The sequence below is a fragment of the Elgaria multicarinata genome, chromosome 7 (genome assembly GCF_023053635.1).
Source record: "Elgaria multicarinata webbii isolate HBS135686 ecotype San Diego chromosome 7, rElgMul1.1.pri, whole genome shotgun sequence".
NCBI classification, from domain to species: Eukaryota; Metazoa; Chordata; class Lepidosauria; order Squamata; family Anguidae; genus Elgaria; species Elgaria multicarinata.
Window position 1 is genome coordinate 57,182,692 of NC_086177.1, and position 17,629 is coordinate 57,200,320.

At 40.4% G+C, this 17,629-nt stretch overlaps 1 protein-coding gene across 1 annotated transcript in view; it reads left to right on the top strand.

Annotated features, from left to right (window-relative positions):
• The window catches only part of GATA6 (GATA binding protein 6), a 38,506-nt gene that overhangs the window by 7,686 nt on the left and 13,191 nt on the right, over window positions 1–17,629 (top strand). The window contains exons 2-5 of the mRNA XM_063129826.1: window positions 6,662–6,843; window positions 13,504–13,629; window positions 15,650–15,737; window positions 15,824–15,937. Of these exons, the coding sequence (XP_062985896.1) occupies window positions 6,662–6,843; window positions 13,504–13,629; window positions 15,650–15,737; window positions 15,824–15,937 (510 nt within the window). The remainder of the gene's footprint in view (window positions 1–6,661; window positions 6,844–13,503; window positions 13,630–15,649; window positions 15,738–15,823; window positions 15,938–17,629) is intronic.

The following is a 17,629-nucleotide window of genomic DNA, read 5'->3' on the forward strand; positions in this document are numbered from 1 at the left end:
TTTATTTTGGAAACTGCCACCAATAAACATGTATATTGAAATGTTTTGTATAAAATAAAATTGAATGAAATAAACTTTGTCCACTCAATACTCAGAAGGAGACATGTCTTTCTATCTGTTGTGAGGGAGGCATCCAGCTGGTGTGAACAGGGCAGTGCAGATGTGAATGTGCTTCTTAATACACACTTGCATCAGTATCAGCTCTGTGCTCACACCTTGTTGGATCAAGATGAATGTGAAGATAAGAGGAATATTTCTGTATTAGCTTCCTAACTTTCTGATGGAAGATCTAATGGTGTAGGATGATATTTTAGAGCTGAAAGAATTCTGCCTGAAACTCTAGAGAGGTGTTGTCAGTCAATGGCAGCTTCCTATGTAACTGAAGGTTGCATGGAAATCTCCAGAAAATTTAAGGAGAAAAAAAAATTCTTTTAATTCATGCTGTTTTTTTTAAAAAAAGTTAAATAAATAAAATAAAAATAACATTGTGCAATTTAAAATTCTGCAAATTTTTCTTGCAAGAAAATAGATCATTAGATTATAATTATTATTTTAAAAAAATTCCACCTAGCCATACTTCTTAAAAATGGATTGAAGAAGCTTGATTTCATGAATTGGCAACTAATTTACAGTTCTTCTGGGTTGTGACCTTATGCACGCTTACTTCTATGTTAAAGTTCTGTGTTAATCTGTTTAGATTGGGGTACCAACAGTTTCACAGACTTGATTTTTAAGCCACCTATCAAGCAAAGTGATTAAAATAAATACTACTGTACTTGTAACAACAGTCACCCAAATAATGTGCATCAGTATAGACACTAGCTTGCTTGAAAGACTGGACTAAGCTCTTGCAACTAATAAACACACATTAATAATTGTGAAAGGGGGGCATATATATAATTTTTGATAGATTTTAGATAGAAAGACCTCAGTTGAAAACAAGGGATGTGTGTTAATTGTAAACTGAAATGTGCTCACAAAGTGGAGTTCTAGTTAAAATGCAAATCCAATGCATTAATCAAATCATTGTACCAAATCATAGGTAACAGAAAATGCAGAATTCTACCTGAAATTTGGATAAGTGCATCTTAAAAACAACTTGTTTCTTAATTTTTTTAAAAAAAATAGTTTTTAAAAATACAGTAATTCAATCCTTTAAATTAAATGGATGGATACAATATTTTAGTGTCCTAACATACACGTGGCTAAAGCCAATAACACTTGTTTCCAAATAACATACTGGGCATTAAGGAGTGTACATTTGTTAATTTGTAGCTCCTATCACCTACCCCCCTATATTTCAAACTATCTGGGAGCACCGGTTTTACTGGGCAAGTTTGCCATATTAATCTAGAAAGCTGAGTAATGTGGGTGGACCTGGAATCCTTACCCACTCACAATAAATGTCTTGCAGTGGCTTGAGTTCTCCCATGTGTAAAACGGAACAATAGTGGTCTGCCTTACAGACTCATTGTGAGAGCCAGCCAGATAAAGGTCTGAAGCATTTGTCCACTATGTTAAAAACAACAACATTCTCATCTATTTGAGAGAAGGAGGAATACTTATTGTCTCAAGAGAAGGAGGAATACTTATTGTCTCCTGGTAAAACCACTTTTCTGCAGGGGGAGGTTGTTGTTTTGTTTTGTTTTAACAAAGTGGAATAATATAACATTCCAGTGCCCTTGAATCCCTGACATGAGTTCCCAAACCTGATATCCTCCCATGCTGGCTGGGGGAAATGGGAATTGTAGTCCAGCACACCTGGAGGGGACCAGGTTGGAGAAGGCTGCTGCCCCTGTGGCTTGTAATGCTGAGATCCATCTGTTGCCAGCAAGGTGTGCAAAATTCCAGTCTGACGCTGGGGCTGCAACCTGCTACATCCGAGATCAGACAAGATCGGGCGTGTTCAAGGTAGTATGGCCGTAGGCCCAGTCTGACGCTGGGGCTGCAACCTGCTACATCAATTCTGACCTTTTTTTAAAGATGAAAACTTTTTGAAAAAGGGAAGGGAGAGTCAGAAAGTGCCTTTTCGATGCTCCCGGGCTTTCCATGCCCCATTTCCGTTGTTAATACAGATGACAAAGGCTTGCTGACATTTATAAGATCCCTTTCGCTTTCTGGTATGCCAACTTAATAGGTAGCAGCAGCATACTATAATGGCAGGTAAAGGAGAACATGATGGGAAGATTGTGAAACTCTTGACAGCCATTCTTGGAAGTCAAACCCATTGAGTTCAGTGGGTGTTACTCCCGAGCAAGCATTGCAATAGAACCAATTTTCCAGCAACACTGTAAAAAAAAAATCTACCATTAAAATCAACAAGATTTTTTCCCCAGGAGCAGCCTTTCCCCAACCAGCAGCCCTCCAGATGTGCAAGACTACCATGCCCATTATCCCCTGCCAGTGGGCACTGGGTGGGATGATGTATGTTGTAGTTCCACCATTTGGAGGTCCCTGGGTTAGGAGAAGCCCTACTCCATGGCAGATTTCAGTGGTGGGATGGAAAACAAATGCATTTCTCTCGTTCCTTTAACTAGGAGTTTTTATTATGTGGAAAGAAGATGGATTTGTGTTTTAGAATTCTTTTCCATTGACTGCTAGCTTGAGGGCCACTGATTTGGAGAAAGAGTGACGAAGATGGAAAGTTCCTACATGATGATGGTGGGAAGAGAATCTTGTATTCTCTGTCCCAAGCTGTCTATCCTTGTCGATTGTTTTGCAGCAATTAGAGAACTCTTAAGGTAAAATTCAGCTACAGTTATGGCCAGAAGCAGGCTATGTCTTGGGAAAACACACTGGGGCGGGGGATGGATCAAAGTTGAGCCATTTACTTGAAATTAGGCTCCCCTGCCACCCACCACTAATAGTTCAATCCTGTATTTGTCTACTCAGAAGTAAGTCCCATTTAGTTGAATGGGGTTTACTCCCAGGAAAGTGTGCATTGGATTGCAGACTAAGGAGATCTTTTTCATGGCACCAACTTTGATAGATCTGAGATAAGGTTAGCAGCTGAATGAAGTGGGCTTTAGTCTACCAGCAAGCATTTAGGGTGCCACAAATGCCTTCTTTCTGTAACAGGTCTGCTGCTCTGTAGTTTGTAAATTAGACTCCAGTGTCACATCCAGTAACAACAGCCCGATCCTATGTTGTGTTTACTTAGAAGTAAGGTCAGCTCTGTTCCAAAGGATTCCTAGGGTGGCAGATCCAAAATCACCCCCCCCCCCAATTTCAGTGAGCTTTTTGGTATGCATGCTTCTTTTCCACAGCTCACAAGTATTTCAAGGGAGCCAGCTGTGGAAAACTTCCCCAGGGATTTGCATTCCCATTTGACACCGAGTGTCCCAAACCACTGTTTGCTTAAAAGTGGGTCTTCTGTACGCAATGGAGCTGACTTTGATAGATCGACCAGGATGTTCTCTAGGTTACATGTCCTTTTCCAGCAGCTGCAGCATTTTACACCACAACCTGAAATTGTGTATTTGCTCATTCAGAACAGAACTATAGATTTATACAGACGTATAAAAGCATGTAGGCTGACCCTAAATTTATCAATGGATTTCAATGGCATTTACTTCCAGGTTAATTCTTGAGAAGCATAGAATAGGTTTTCCTTCATAAAGAGACTCCCTTCACAACACATGGAGGTAGACGCTTCAATCACAGGGAATTCAAGGGAACCCTGATCCAAACAGCTTCATTCCATGCAAGTTTACTCTGAAGTAAATTTCAGCATATTCAGTGGGGCTAACTCCCAACTAAGTGTTCATAGCCCCAGGCTGCAATTCTGTACTCACTTACTTGGGAGTCAGTACTATTGAACTCAGTGGGACTTATTTCTGAGTAAATTTGCACAGGATTGGACTGTGCATGTCCTCTTGACTTCATTGTAAATGTCTACAACTATTGAGAATTTATTTATTTATTTATTGTATTTCTATACAGCTCAATAGCCGAACCTCTGTCTCAAGGTGACTATCCCCGCTCCTCTATTTATATCTACAGGGAAATGCAGCTTTAAATCCTGATCAGGAATTTCCTGAAATAGAACTTTCCCTTTTGCAAAGCTTGTTGTCATGAGCTTTTTTGGCTGGGGTTTAAAGGAAATCCCATGCGATCCTCTTTCACGTTCATTCAGTTAAGTAATTCTCCAGTAGCACTTCAAGAGCAGCTCCCCAGCCACTAAAATCGGGGCAGTCAGAAACTAGTGTGTGCCGAAGAAATGCCCATATAATTGAAACCTTTAGAATTGAGAACACAGGAGCCATAGAGTACATATAAATGCATCTAAACTCTATCAGGTTTAAAGTCCTTACAACTTCTAGCATGGCTGACTGGGGAATGCTGGGAGTTGTCCAAAACTGCATAGGATCACATCTTTAAGGTAGTACCCCATGTATGACCAATATAAAGTCAGACTCATTGAAATGAATGAGACTTAAGTTAGCCACAACTCACTTAACTCCCGTTCATTTCAATGGGTCTACTCAAAGTAGGATTAACTAGCCTTAGAATGCACCTTGTGATTACTTTCTTCTTCTTGACACTCCTCTGAAGAAAGTGCATTTGAAATGGGAGGTACTTGTTTACATGTAACAACACTTCTGCTTATGTATAGCATTTGGAGTGATAACTGGTTGAGCAGGACAGGAAGGATCTGTCTGGAGCTTTCTCTCTCTCTCTCTCTCTCTCTCTCTCTTTCTCTCTCTCTCTTTTAAAAAAGTGATTTAGCTAGATCTAGGCTTTGAACAGTTTTTTGACTGATCTCCTCCCTGAGACCGCTGATACATCAGGAGAACGTGTTTGTGCACACATATAATAAATGTGCATGAAGGAGTCACTACCCCTATCTCAGCAGAGGCAATGGGAGGAAGGATTAGACAAGCCCATTCCCTGCTCTCCACCCGCTCAACAAGTCTCCCATTCCCTCACTTGACTGATATGCAGTATATTTAAACTATGGCTTGGGCAAGATAGCAGCTGCCATGGGCTCTTGGGCAGTGATGATAGAGGTGGGTGTGTATGCAGAATGAGGTTTTTCTGCTTTGAAGGTTGGTTCAAGATTTCCAAGGCCACATCTACTTGTGGGCAAATGGTGAACTTGCCTCCTATTTCCTGTCTTTAGCGCCTGACTAGTTTGTTGTTTTGTTTTTGAGGATGGGTGGGAAGGGGCTTACTCCATTGCGAAAGAGATCAGTCACCTTTCCCTTGGGCTATGATGACTCACCATCCCGATCCTAAATTCCTCAACTTGCAGATAAATGTGTGTGTATATTTAAACTTCCCTAGAAATTATAACAATATATCTGTGTATATTTCCTTGGAAGTGTGTGTATGTGTGTTTGTGTATGTGTGTATACTTTTCAGTAAAAAAAATAAATTGAAATACATATGTATTTTAAATTGTATGTGTGTACCTTGCAAGTCTTAAAAGTTGCTGCAAAGTAAACATGTCCATAGCATCTGGTTGTTGGTTTCTGAAGCAGAGAAAGGAGGAGGCAACCCTGTTTTTGAACAATGTATGAATATGGGGAAATATTTTGCAAATAAAATGTACAATTGTATTGTACGGTATGGGAAATATGACTTGGGTTCAAATCCAGACACCATCCATTAAGCTTACTGAGTGATCTTGAGCCAGTCACAATTTCTCAGCCAGACCTACCTCGCAGGATTGTTGTGAAACTAAAATGTTAAAGGGGAAAACCATGAGCTCCTTGAAGGAAAGATGGCATTGTATCCTATATGCTAATAGAGTACTGAGGTGCTAAGTTATAATGGCTGTGTAGCCATAAAGGGGCTACTGAGAAAAAGAGGGTGAGTGAGCGGGCAAGGTATCACCCTGCTTGGGGATTCCCACGATTTGCAAAAAACATTTAGGGAGCAAACTTCTGTAAAACCACCCAGTGAAAGCTAAGCATACTCAGCGGGTAGTACAGAACACTTGAGTATCTGTTGGTGTAGGGGGGCGGGCGGGATGGAATGGAGTATCTTGAAAGAAGGCTTTGGGTGAATGAATAGCTAGAACACTAAACAGGAGGGCTTCATACTGCAACTTTTTGTTGTAGCACCCATTGTAAAATTTATAGTAAACAAAACAAATTATAATAAACTTGGGCTGTACTCCTATGGACACTTACAACAGAGTAAGTCCCACTGAAATCTTTGCAGGGGGGGCGTTTCCTGAGTAAACTTGCATAGGATTGTACTGCTGTTTTGATGAATCTAAGCAAACTAAGTTCCCGTGGTTGCCATGTTCTAGGCAGTGGCTAATAATAGTGTGATCCTAACTGCATTTACTCAGATGTTAACCCTGCTGACTTCAGCCCTGTGAACGTCTACTTGCAAAGATGATCTGTTACATTTCTTGGGGCTTATGCCCAAGTAAGGGCTGAACGGGGCTGCATATTTCTGAGTAAGCATGGGCTGCCCTGAAATCCCTGGGCCTTTGCTTTGGCTGCCAGACTAATCAGCAGGGCTCACTCGCTAACCACTGTTTTGGGAATGAGGTGGCAGAATGGAGGCCATTCCGTGGGAAGCTGTGATTGGGGCTTGCAACTTCTGGGTGTGGAGGGGAATCCAGAGAGGTTCTTCCTCCGGAGCCCAAGATGAAGCAGAAGACGCTCCAAGCAGGGCTCCCTGCTTGCTTTCCAGGCTAACCCAGCCTTCCCCTTTGCAGATCTCCTGGATGAGCTCTCAGAGGGCCGGGAATGTGTCAATTGTGGCTCCATCCAGACCCCCCTGTGGAGAAGGGATGGCACTGGCAACTATCTCTGCAATGCCTGTGGGCTCTACACCAAGATGAACGGCCTCAGCAGACCCCTCATCAAGCCCCAGAAGAGAGTGGTGAGTGATGGGTGTGTGTATACGGCGGGGGGGGGGGGAATTGAATCGTCTTCTCCCTACCTGTGCTGAGATCCAAAAATCCATGCATCCTTTTCCCTTTCTGTTTTAAAATGGTATTGATACATTTCCTGCTGCAAAACACTTCATGACACTATAAGCCTGTAAAGACCCATAGAGTAACAATCACAGCTTTATGACCGGTACAAAACAACCATTAAAATAAGTAGGAGTTGGAATGTGGATAAAAATGTGGATAAACATGGATCGGGCTTCAATCCTATGTACACTGTCTCATTGAACTTAATGGGATTTACTCCTGAGTAAACATGCATAGGATTGAGTTGCCTGGGTCCCAGTGATGTGATTTTGTGTCCCATTGAAAGCAATGGAAGCTCACACTCTTAATTGTATGTGATTGAAAGGGAGAGAAGAGTTGTTACGTAATGGAAGGAAATGGCAAAATAATTTCTTAATTTACTGCTTGCTGTGAAATTTCTCATAGCGATGGTCCTAGAAACAGGAATTAGCATGGTCCTAGAAACAGGAATTAGCATGGAGCCATGGGTAATTAAGATGCCGCCGGGGGCATGCACTCTGTATGACCCAATGGACAGATCTTACAAAATTTAAGGAAGGTCCAGTAAAAATTAGCACTCTTGACTAACAATTGTAACATTTGTAAGTTTGTGTTAACTGTCCAATGGCTTCTACTCTATAGGTCCTCATGTACCTATTTGTCACAAAATACATAAGCAGTTACATGTCAAAAAGATCTTCAAAGAATACTTTTTACATATAGTGAGAGGGGGGATCTTTAAGAATATTTTCGATTCTGCACAGCACACAACCCCCTTCAAAAATCATAAGCCTGGTTTTGTATTTTATCCCACATGTCCCACTACCCGTTAAAACATGACAGTTTCATGACTGTTAGGATGTCTGAGAAGTGACCAATTTGAACCTGCACTTAGCAGTATTAGGCACAGGAGGAAAAAATATATTAAAACACAGTGCATGCTAGAACTGCAGTCATGTACACACTTCTTCTTTTGAACAGTTAGATTGTGAGGAATTATTTGTTTATTTCATTTCATTTCTAGACCGCCCAATAGCTGAAGCTCTCTGGGCGATTCACAAAAATGGAAACCACAAGGTACAACATAAAATATGAAATATAGAAGCTTAAAGCCACAATATAAAAGTACAACCAGAGTAAAACCTAGCAGATTTAAAATACAGATTTTACACATCAGAGTTAAAAGACTGGGGATGGGATGGGATGGGATGCACTACTACAAATCTGAAACTCAGTGGGCAAGATCCAAAATCCAAGGAGGCGTTAGACATGTCCCCACCGCAACCAAGAGCACCCACTGACCCATCCCGCCGTGGGGGAATGGGGACAAAAAAGAAATGCCCAATGTGAGCTCCTTGCATCACACTTTGCATTTAGGCTGCAATTTTATGCATACTTTTCTGGAAGTAAGCCCTGTTGAACACAGTACGATTTACTTCTGCATAGAGATGCATAAGATTGTACTGCTATTGCTGTTAAGGTTAAGATTGTGATGAAATTAAAGGTTATTGAGGGCTTAATTTTAAGTGCATTAACTTTCTATTGAAGCCTTGATCCACCAATTTGGAAATCAGTGGGACTGATTGAGTCTCACTTTAATTTTTCGGGTAAGTGTTTTGTGGGGGTGGGGGAAATGAGGGTAGCTAATAGCCTGATTGTACTTTTGGTATAGACTGTTGTTGTCTTGTTAGTTCAAGTAAAAGGACGTAGCTGCATTCACCATAACAAGCATTCTTTTCCAGATCATAAGGGCTATAAACATGCCCTATCCTTCAGAAACAAAATTGAGATTCTCACTCCCATCAAATGAGAGTGAGGGCTGGATTTTTAGGAATTCAAAGTATGTCAGTGTGCATTAGGATTAGAATCCCCCAATTCCCTAGAATGAAGCAATTCATAAAATATAGCCCGAACATTCCTGACGGTTTCTATTTTAGCACCATTTAAGTCTGTTGACCCAGGAAGCAAGTAAATACTCAATATTGCTGTTCTTTATTGAGGGCTTAAAGCTCAATAGAGAATACGTTAGGAGGTTGTTTTTAAAAATAGAGTCATCTTTCACTCAATATGGAAATGAAGTAATGCAAGAAACCCAAGGGCGGACCCCTCTGAAATTTGTGACGTGGGGTGATAGGATGAACTGCAGAGGGAAGAAAGGGTCAACAGACTCTTTTTAAAAAGGGGGGCAAAGGAATACACCGTCCTCCTCCTCTGGGACATCCCATAAAATAACTCCCACCAACATGCTTTCCTTTTGCCCTCAAAGTGACCACTGGGCACCCAGAGTACACTAAATTGATTCTGAGGTCTCAGCCTCCCTTCCCTTTGAGTTGACCATTTGTGGGGATGTATTTGGACTCAGAGACAGTAGGCCAAAGGCCTCCTTCACCTTTTAGATGCTTTCAGCCTGCAGGCAGCTCTTACAGGGAGGAATTTATGACTCCTTCTGTTAGCTTGGTGCAATGAATTCTCCTATCCTTGTTTAGGCAGATATACACTCTGCAGGTTACCCTCTGCTGCTGGGGATGTTCCCTGGTGGCAGAACGAAGTACACATGCGTCACCCATGAGGACTAGAGGCAAAAGATATTTATTGGGGGGGGTGAATCCTTCTCCTTCTCCCCCCCTCCCCAATATTTTCTTACAAGGACAGCAGGTAATTCTGCCCTTGCTTCCTTTTTAAGCTCCCATGTTACGACCCTTATTTACACACATTCTCCTTCTTTCTGCAAGCACACATACACGAGAGAGAGAGAGAGAGAGAGAGAGAGAGAGAGAGAGAGAGAATAATCTCAATATTTCCATATAAAACCTTTGGGTGAGCTTTCTAAATTAAACCGTGTATAAGGCAACATACATAAGAAAAATAAAAACAATATAAACACTGAAAAGCAATAGAACCTCAAACCAGTTGCTCAAAAGCAGAGCAAATACATTGAAAATCAATTGATTCCCCTGTCCCAGTAATGCAATGTATTGGCAAGCTGATATTTAGTGATGGTGTGAAAACCAATACAGTAAAGTCTTCATCAGAGGGTCTTCTCTGGGTGCCCTGGTGGAATGGAGTGCCCCACCGATGTTAAGTTTTCCCAAAGGAGGCTTACCTGGCACCCACGTTGTTATATTTTGGGCACCAGGTTAAGACCTTCTAATTTCCCCAGGATTTTCAACAACTTTGTAAAAAAAAAAGTGCCCTCAATTGGTTTTATTTAGGATTAATTTGCTGCTTCATTTTTATTGTAGCTTTTTGTATTTTTATGTTATTTTAATTCAGAGGTGGGCATGTTGTGGCCTTCCAAATGTTTAATTACAACTCCCCTGTTATAATGGAATGTTATCTAAGCTGCCCTAATAATAATAATAATAATAATAATAATAATAATAATAATAGATATAAATGCATAAAGAACAAATAAATAAATAACAGATCTTATTTGAAGTTCTTTTCAATTCCACCCCATTGCAGCAGCTGGAAAATATTTATAACTTTTCTATACAAAATCACATGCAATTACTAATTTAATTACATTTTATTTGCGTTGTATTGGAATTTTTATTTTATTTGTGTTATATTTGTGTTCATTGGAATTTTCCTGCTGTTCTTTAGTTAGGCTGTGTCATCTTCACCAATCTGTTCAAGGGGCACAAACAAACCCCCTCAAGGAATAGACAATGAGCTTTTAAAAGTCACACTTTCCTCATCTGATTACCATCTATTCAGTGAAGTGTCCTGAAGCCCAAGGGATTTTCAGAGTTAATCTCTGGTGGGGTTTGGTAACTAGTTAGCTACCTAATTTCATTAAGTATGACATAATGTACCTAGGAGGAATAAAGTCAACCGTTTCCTCTACATGGTCTACCCCACAAGTCCTTCCCAACTCACCTTGACTTGGAAAAACTCAACTCCCTTCTAGAAGCAAATCATTTTAGGGGATTCCTTAAATATACATCTGCACATTTAAAATAAACAAACTAGACATATACACAGGGCTGGATCCAGATTTAGTCTTGTTTAGAGCAGACCCATCAAAATCAACGGGGCAAGAAAGTCACAAGTAACCAACTTAATTCCCATTGATTTCAATGGTTCTACTCTAGGTATGATGAAATCCAACCCAGGACGTATTGTTACACACAATTGAAAAATGTGTGGCCATATGTAAAAAAAGAGAGAAAGAGAGACCGGGAGAGAGAGAAAGCACGAACACTGTATGCATTCCAATACTCTGCTTCCATGGAGATAATGTGCACATTTTAAAAAAAATGTGATCACTTTCAATTCAGATCTAAGATTTAATTTTTAAAATGCTGCTTTTAGTTATGTGTTGTTGAGAAGCATTCACTATCAAATATATGTAAGCTTGTACCCATTTGGAAATAAAGATTTTTTTTTAAAAAAATGGAAATACAATAATATAAAATAAATAGTGGTCAAAATCCCCCCCCCCCAAATAGTTTTATTGAAATCAAATGAAATTTAGTTGTGGCATGTCTGATTTCCTTACTTCCAGAGGGACTCACTTCTGGCTGTTGATGGATTTGGCCAATTGTTCCCAATTTCATTTGGAGCCTTTCCTCCGGAGCCACCGGAACATTTGGCAGTCCCTGTGTATTTTTTCCTGAAACCAATAGAATACAGAACAAAGAGAATGTGGCATCTTAAAGATGAACAAACGTAGCTGTTTTTAAGATTCTATCCTACTCTCAATTTCTGCTCTTAACTGGTGTTTTAAATTTTTTAACCGATGTTTAGACGGGGGGGGGGGGGGAAGCTGTAGGACGTTTTTCTGTTTAAACATGCACAGGAGTGTACCCTAAATTGTTTTTAAAGTTTTAAAGGTATGAACGTGTTTTTTTAAGCTTTTAAATTGTTTCAAGTTTTAGCTGTAAGTCATCTTGGGAGCTATATTTGGGCCAAAAGGTGACTCATAAGTTTACAAGCAAACAAACAAATACTATATATTGTTAAATGACAGCTGAGGAATTTAATCTTATCCTTAGAATCACAAGCATCACAATAACATCACTTGCGGTATTGTGCAATCCTGTGCATGTCTACTCAGAAGTAAAGCCCATTGAGTTCAGTGGAACTTATTCCCAGACAAATAGGGTTAACACTGCAGCCTTAATAATTGTCTAGCACAATCCTATGTACACCTACTCAGGAGTAAAACACACTGTGTATAGAACTTACTGACTCTGTGATTTCCTCTAGTGTTGCTTGCTTAAAAGATCTGTTAAAATCTGTGTTTAACGTATTTTAGCATTTTTCATTATAAAAAGAGCTCTTAATTAAGTGAGAAAGGATAAAGATACTTACTGACAATGACTGTCTGGGTTTTTGTTTTTATGTGACAGTTGTCTCAACGGAACTAATTAATGGTGAAGCAATGTTCCTAGCAGCCAACTGATAATACTGCAGAAAGATGGGTGGAATTTGAGCAAATCTATTTATGCTTGGGTGTCATAATTTTACAATGTTGGATGAGAAAAATGCAGATTTTGGGAACTGATTCCGCCCCCCCCCCCCCCGCCCCCCGCATGCAAACATATTACAGTCAGTCAACTGATGTGTTTTTTGACGCTGCAATACTTGTGCAAAACAGCAAATTTATGATGTTGCTGGAATTCTTTGCCTGTGATTAATGTAAAAGAGATCAATTGCTAAAGGAAATTTTATAATCCTTTCACCTTCACTTCACATATTTATGGGGACTGCCTTCAGTTATGATCTACGGACTGCAATTGTGAAGCTCTTTGTTGTATGATTATTTCTGATGTGAAGTTGCCTCATCTTGGCTCCAAACTCCACTGAAGAGTGTCATAAATGACTTGTTTATAATATAGGCCTTTTTCCTATACATGAATTTGCTGACAACCCCCCACCTACCCCCACTCCCAACTAAAGCCTAGTTCTGCAAAGCATCTTGGAATGTTAATTCTGCCAAATAACCCTCATGGAACTAATGGGAAATGATTAATATAATCAAAACAATTGGGGTGGGGAGACACTGGACAGAACCTAGCGAAGCTAATATGGTTCAGAAGTAGGAATCCCTTTTAAACAGAACAATTATATTCTTTTAGCTTTGTTACTTAATGGGAGCAGGAGTTAAATTAAGTTACCAGCTAGGAATCTGAAATGTACACATACATTTTTTTAAAATCTCTTCCTCAAATGTCTCCCTTAAATGCACAGCATAGTGAGTTTAGCTACAGACTGAATTAGTTACATTTAGATCCGATCGAAAGCAATGTCAACACCTAGAAGTGCTATTTATTTCACTGGGATCTAACTGTAATTCATTTTGACTAGCTCTCCGCCCCTCTGCAAACCAAATGAATTAGTATTATGTGTTACAATTGGTACTGTGCATTTAAGTGTTTCTGGATAAGATACTTTTGAAATGTATTAGGCCAGCCTTTGAGGCACTTGTCTCTTCTTTTCTACCTGTTCTTGGTGCCCTTTTTTTGCTGGGGGGTGGGGTGGGGTTAATCAGAACATTCCTGCAGCTGCTTAGGGAGAGAATTCAGTTCTGCCTGTATTTCTTTGATTAGTTTGTCTTCCCTTATGCTTGCCTCTAGCCTTCTTCAAGACGACTGGGTTTGTCTTGTGCCAACTGTCACACTACGACCACCACCCTCTGGCGTAGGAATGCAGAAGGGGAGCCTGTGTGTAATGCCTGTGGCCTGTACATGAAACTTCACGGGGTAAGCAGCTACTTTAGTATTATCAAGAGCTATTTTAATCTTTGCTCAATGCATATTTAATGGGCATGCCATCCTACAGCCATTTCTCAGATGGACTGTGCATGAAAATTCACAAGCAAGTTGACCCAGGTCTCAGTTCGCTAGAAAAATTATGGGAGAATGGGATTTTTAAAATTTACTTTTGGCATGAAACCAGTTGTGCCTAGCAACTATGTTTCTGCTTCTGCAGTTGTGGGGTCTCTGAACATCAAATATGTTATGGGAACTAATTGCCTATTAGATGGATGGGATATGGCTGGAGGGAGTCTAGTATTCATTCTGAGTCTGGATCAGCACTCTCAAAGATTCTAGCACTAATTGCTTTTTAAGTATGCTGAATGTGGGGATAAGGTCCTACGAGCCCACAAAGATCTTGTGGTCTTCACTTCACTGAATGTGCCTCTCTACATACAATGTAGTTTGAAGGATCAAGTGTCACGGTTTGTGGCTTCAGCTTCTAAAAGAATCATGTGTAATCTAATCCTGCTGTCTTTCCTCTGTGTACATAAGATGTGGGATAATTGGAATTTTGCACAAATAGTAGGGTGGTCATATGTCTGACTTTACAGAGGACTGTCCTCTATTTGAAGGTGCCCTCCATTTGAAGGGCTGTCCAGTCCAAGTGTGATGTAAAGATAAAAGACCCATAAGAAGAGAGAGCAGGGAGGGCTTAGGCTATAGCTCAATGGTAGAGCAAATGCTTTGCATGCAGAAGGTCCCATGTTCAATCCCCACCTGTCCATGTCGAGCTGGAAAATGTCTTGCCTGAAATCTTCGAGAACCACTGGTAATGAGTGTCAAGAATACTAGGCTAGGTGGACCAGTGATCTATCGCAGTATAAGGCTGCTTTCCTGTATTCCTACATTGCCCATTAATGGTTAGCACCTTCACAGCAGACTGAGCAGGCACTTGAGATTTGATTGCATTTCTATTTAAAACATAGTAATTGTTTCTAAATTTGCAGCTGTACATATAAATTAATATATGCAAATGTTCTGCATGTCTGTGTCCTCTTTTGTCTTTGATGATGCATTTTTCTGTTTTGGGGTGATCTGTAAGTGGCCACCCTAATGATTAGTGATGATGTAACAAATTAGAGAGCAATCCTAAGAGGGGTGAAGGAGGGCAAAGTGGACAATTAGCTGCCACTTCCAAAACATTTCCTCTTCCCTCCTCCATTCCTGGCAGATCTTTTCTTTTAAAATTCACCCCATTGAAACCAATGGAGGGGAGGGAAACTAGCTATCCCAGCCCCTGACTGCTGCAGTTGTGGGCCCCAAGCCTGGGGCTTCTCAGGGCAATGGAAGTTCTTTGGATCCAGCAGATCCAGTGCCACCTCTATCTCACTCCCCGAAGGCCCCTACTGCCAGCAGGAACAGGACTGGTGCTAAATTTATAGCTGTGGAGATCATCGTGGGTGTAGCTGGGTTTCTGGGGCAGATGCACCATCCACCCATCTAGGGTAGCTACTTACGCACTGCCGAAAAAGAAGGAACACATCACGAAAAAGAGGGCACCAATTTGCATAATTGCTAATTTATATGTATAAATGCAAATGTAGAAATAATAACTATAATTTAAATAGAAATGTAATACATCTCACCATAGTGGGGAAGGCTGTGATCTGGTGTCCAGTGTGCTATGCTCAGTGTACTTTCCAGGTGGTTTGGGTGGGGAACTTCAGGGTACCCTTCTCCCTTGTGGTAGTTCATCATCATCATCATCATCATCATCATCATCATCATCATCGTATATTTATTTTTTACCTGACTCTCCCTCTGGATCGAGGCAGGGAACAACATCAAATATCTTGATACTAGACTTGGATATCTGTGCCTAACAGAAGGTTCTAAAGTCATTAATTTTAACAAATGTTGCTCATAGCAGGATGGTTGTAATGTAGGCAGGTAAGTTTGCTAGAAAACTTTTTTCTAATTGCTAATTCATATTTTTTTTTAACATTTTGGTGTTCTCTTTTAGGTGCCCCGACCCCTTGCCATGAAAAAAGACGGAATTCAAACCAGGAAACGAAAACCGAAGAACTTATCTAAGATAAAGTCATGTTCGGGTAAATATAATCAAAGGGTTTTGGAGGAACGGAGATTTGGCTATTTGGAGAACATACAGTGCTAACTTGGTATGCTACTGTTGCAGGTAATAATAGCAATAATGCCGTTCCTATGACTCCAACTTCCACGTCTTCTACGAACTCAGACGACTGTAGAAAAAACACGTCCCCTAGCGCACAAACCACAGCCTCAGGGGTAAGTAATAAAATAGTATCCATACTTGTAAGCAAGTGGATTTCCATGGCACATGTTATCTCCATTTTTATCTTATCTAGTAGAACAGTAATCTAAATAAACTTTTCAGTTCGTTAGCTGATACTGGAGAGGGAATTTCTCAGGAAATTACCTATAAACGCAAACACAATCTAAAACTAAAGTACTTCACAAACATCTTTATTAAGATATATGAATGCCTTCTCTTATTTATACTCTGTTGTATTATATATTATATTGTGTACTCTGTTTTACAGTAGGCATTGGCCTTGATCCAGGGTGCAGTGATCCAGAGGCTAAAATTTTCCTTGTGCAGCTCATACCCTTAACCCATGTTATATGGTGCAACACAGCAACATGCTGTACTCCATGAGTACAGACTCGTGGAACACCTCCCCTCCCCATTGTTCCCTCTGTTGGGATGGGGGAGTCCAGTGTAGAAAACCCTTACTTGGATTTGGTGGGAAGATGAATGACTTTATAAATTCGTTATTTTAGTGTCAAATATTTTAGCATCTAGTACAGTCAAGAAGTTGTTGATAAGATTACTTATATAAGTGCATATAATCCAGATTCATGAGATTATGATGGATATCTCTATTCATGCTCTACTCATCTAATGCAAGCATGTCAGGGCTGTCAACCAATTTAATTAGAACGGTAGTAATTAATTATCTCCCTTTGAACTGAATAGCCAATTAATTGGGTAACCAATTAATCTATTACACTTTAATTCATTTAAATATTACTAAAATCTTCATCTAGAATGTTTTTTGAGCAATTGAAGTAACTGAGATAACTAACAATTTAGCAAACTGAAGTTACTAATTTTTGGCCTTAGCTAGACCTACCTTATAGTCCGCAATGGAGGAGGGAAGATCTTGCGTTGTGATTAACGTGAGATCCCGCCTCCGTTTACACATGAGGTGCGACGACCTCAGGAAGAGAGGCATTGCGCCTGCCATTTTTTTTTAAAGAAACAGGAGTGCACAAACGGTCATGCACAAAAGTAGGTCCTTTTTTAAAAAATAATTTAATTTCCCCGCTCCCCCACCCTACCCCTGATGGGTACAGCTCCCGGCTCTTGCGCAGAGCTGGGTCAAACCGCAGCAATGGGCCACACGTTCCACAGTCTCTGGCTCAGTCTGAGACCACGGAAAAAGCGGGCCCAGAGGGGAGGGTGAGATCCCAGGGCAAGGGTTCGATGATCCCTCCCTGATCCTGGGATCCCCTGCGCATCATGTGGACGTACAGGGACGATCTTGGGGTTCGCCCTGGAATTTCGCCCGGTCTAGCTAAGGCCTTTGTCAGGGGAAAATGTTAGGCCCAGTACAGTGTACTATATGTGGATGGGCCCTCTGCCCCATCCTCAAAAGAGGGTACACATTTTCATATACTGTATTTCTTCGATTCTAAGATGCACTTTTCCCCCCATATAAACATCTCTAAAAATGGGGTGCATCTTAGAATCACGGGTGCATTTATTATTTCTTAGAATCGAAGCTTTTTTTCTGTTGGTGGTACTGAAATTAGTGTGCATCTTACAATTGATGGCGTCTTAGAATCGAAGAAATACGGTACTAATTTATATGTATTGATGTAAGTTACTATAATTTAAATAGGCCAGGTCAGGTGACCTCTAACCCCAGTAACGACCTTTTTCTTTTGGTAAATATAA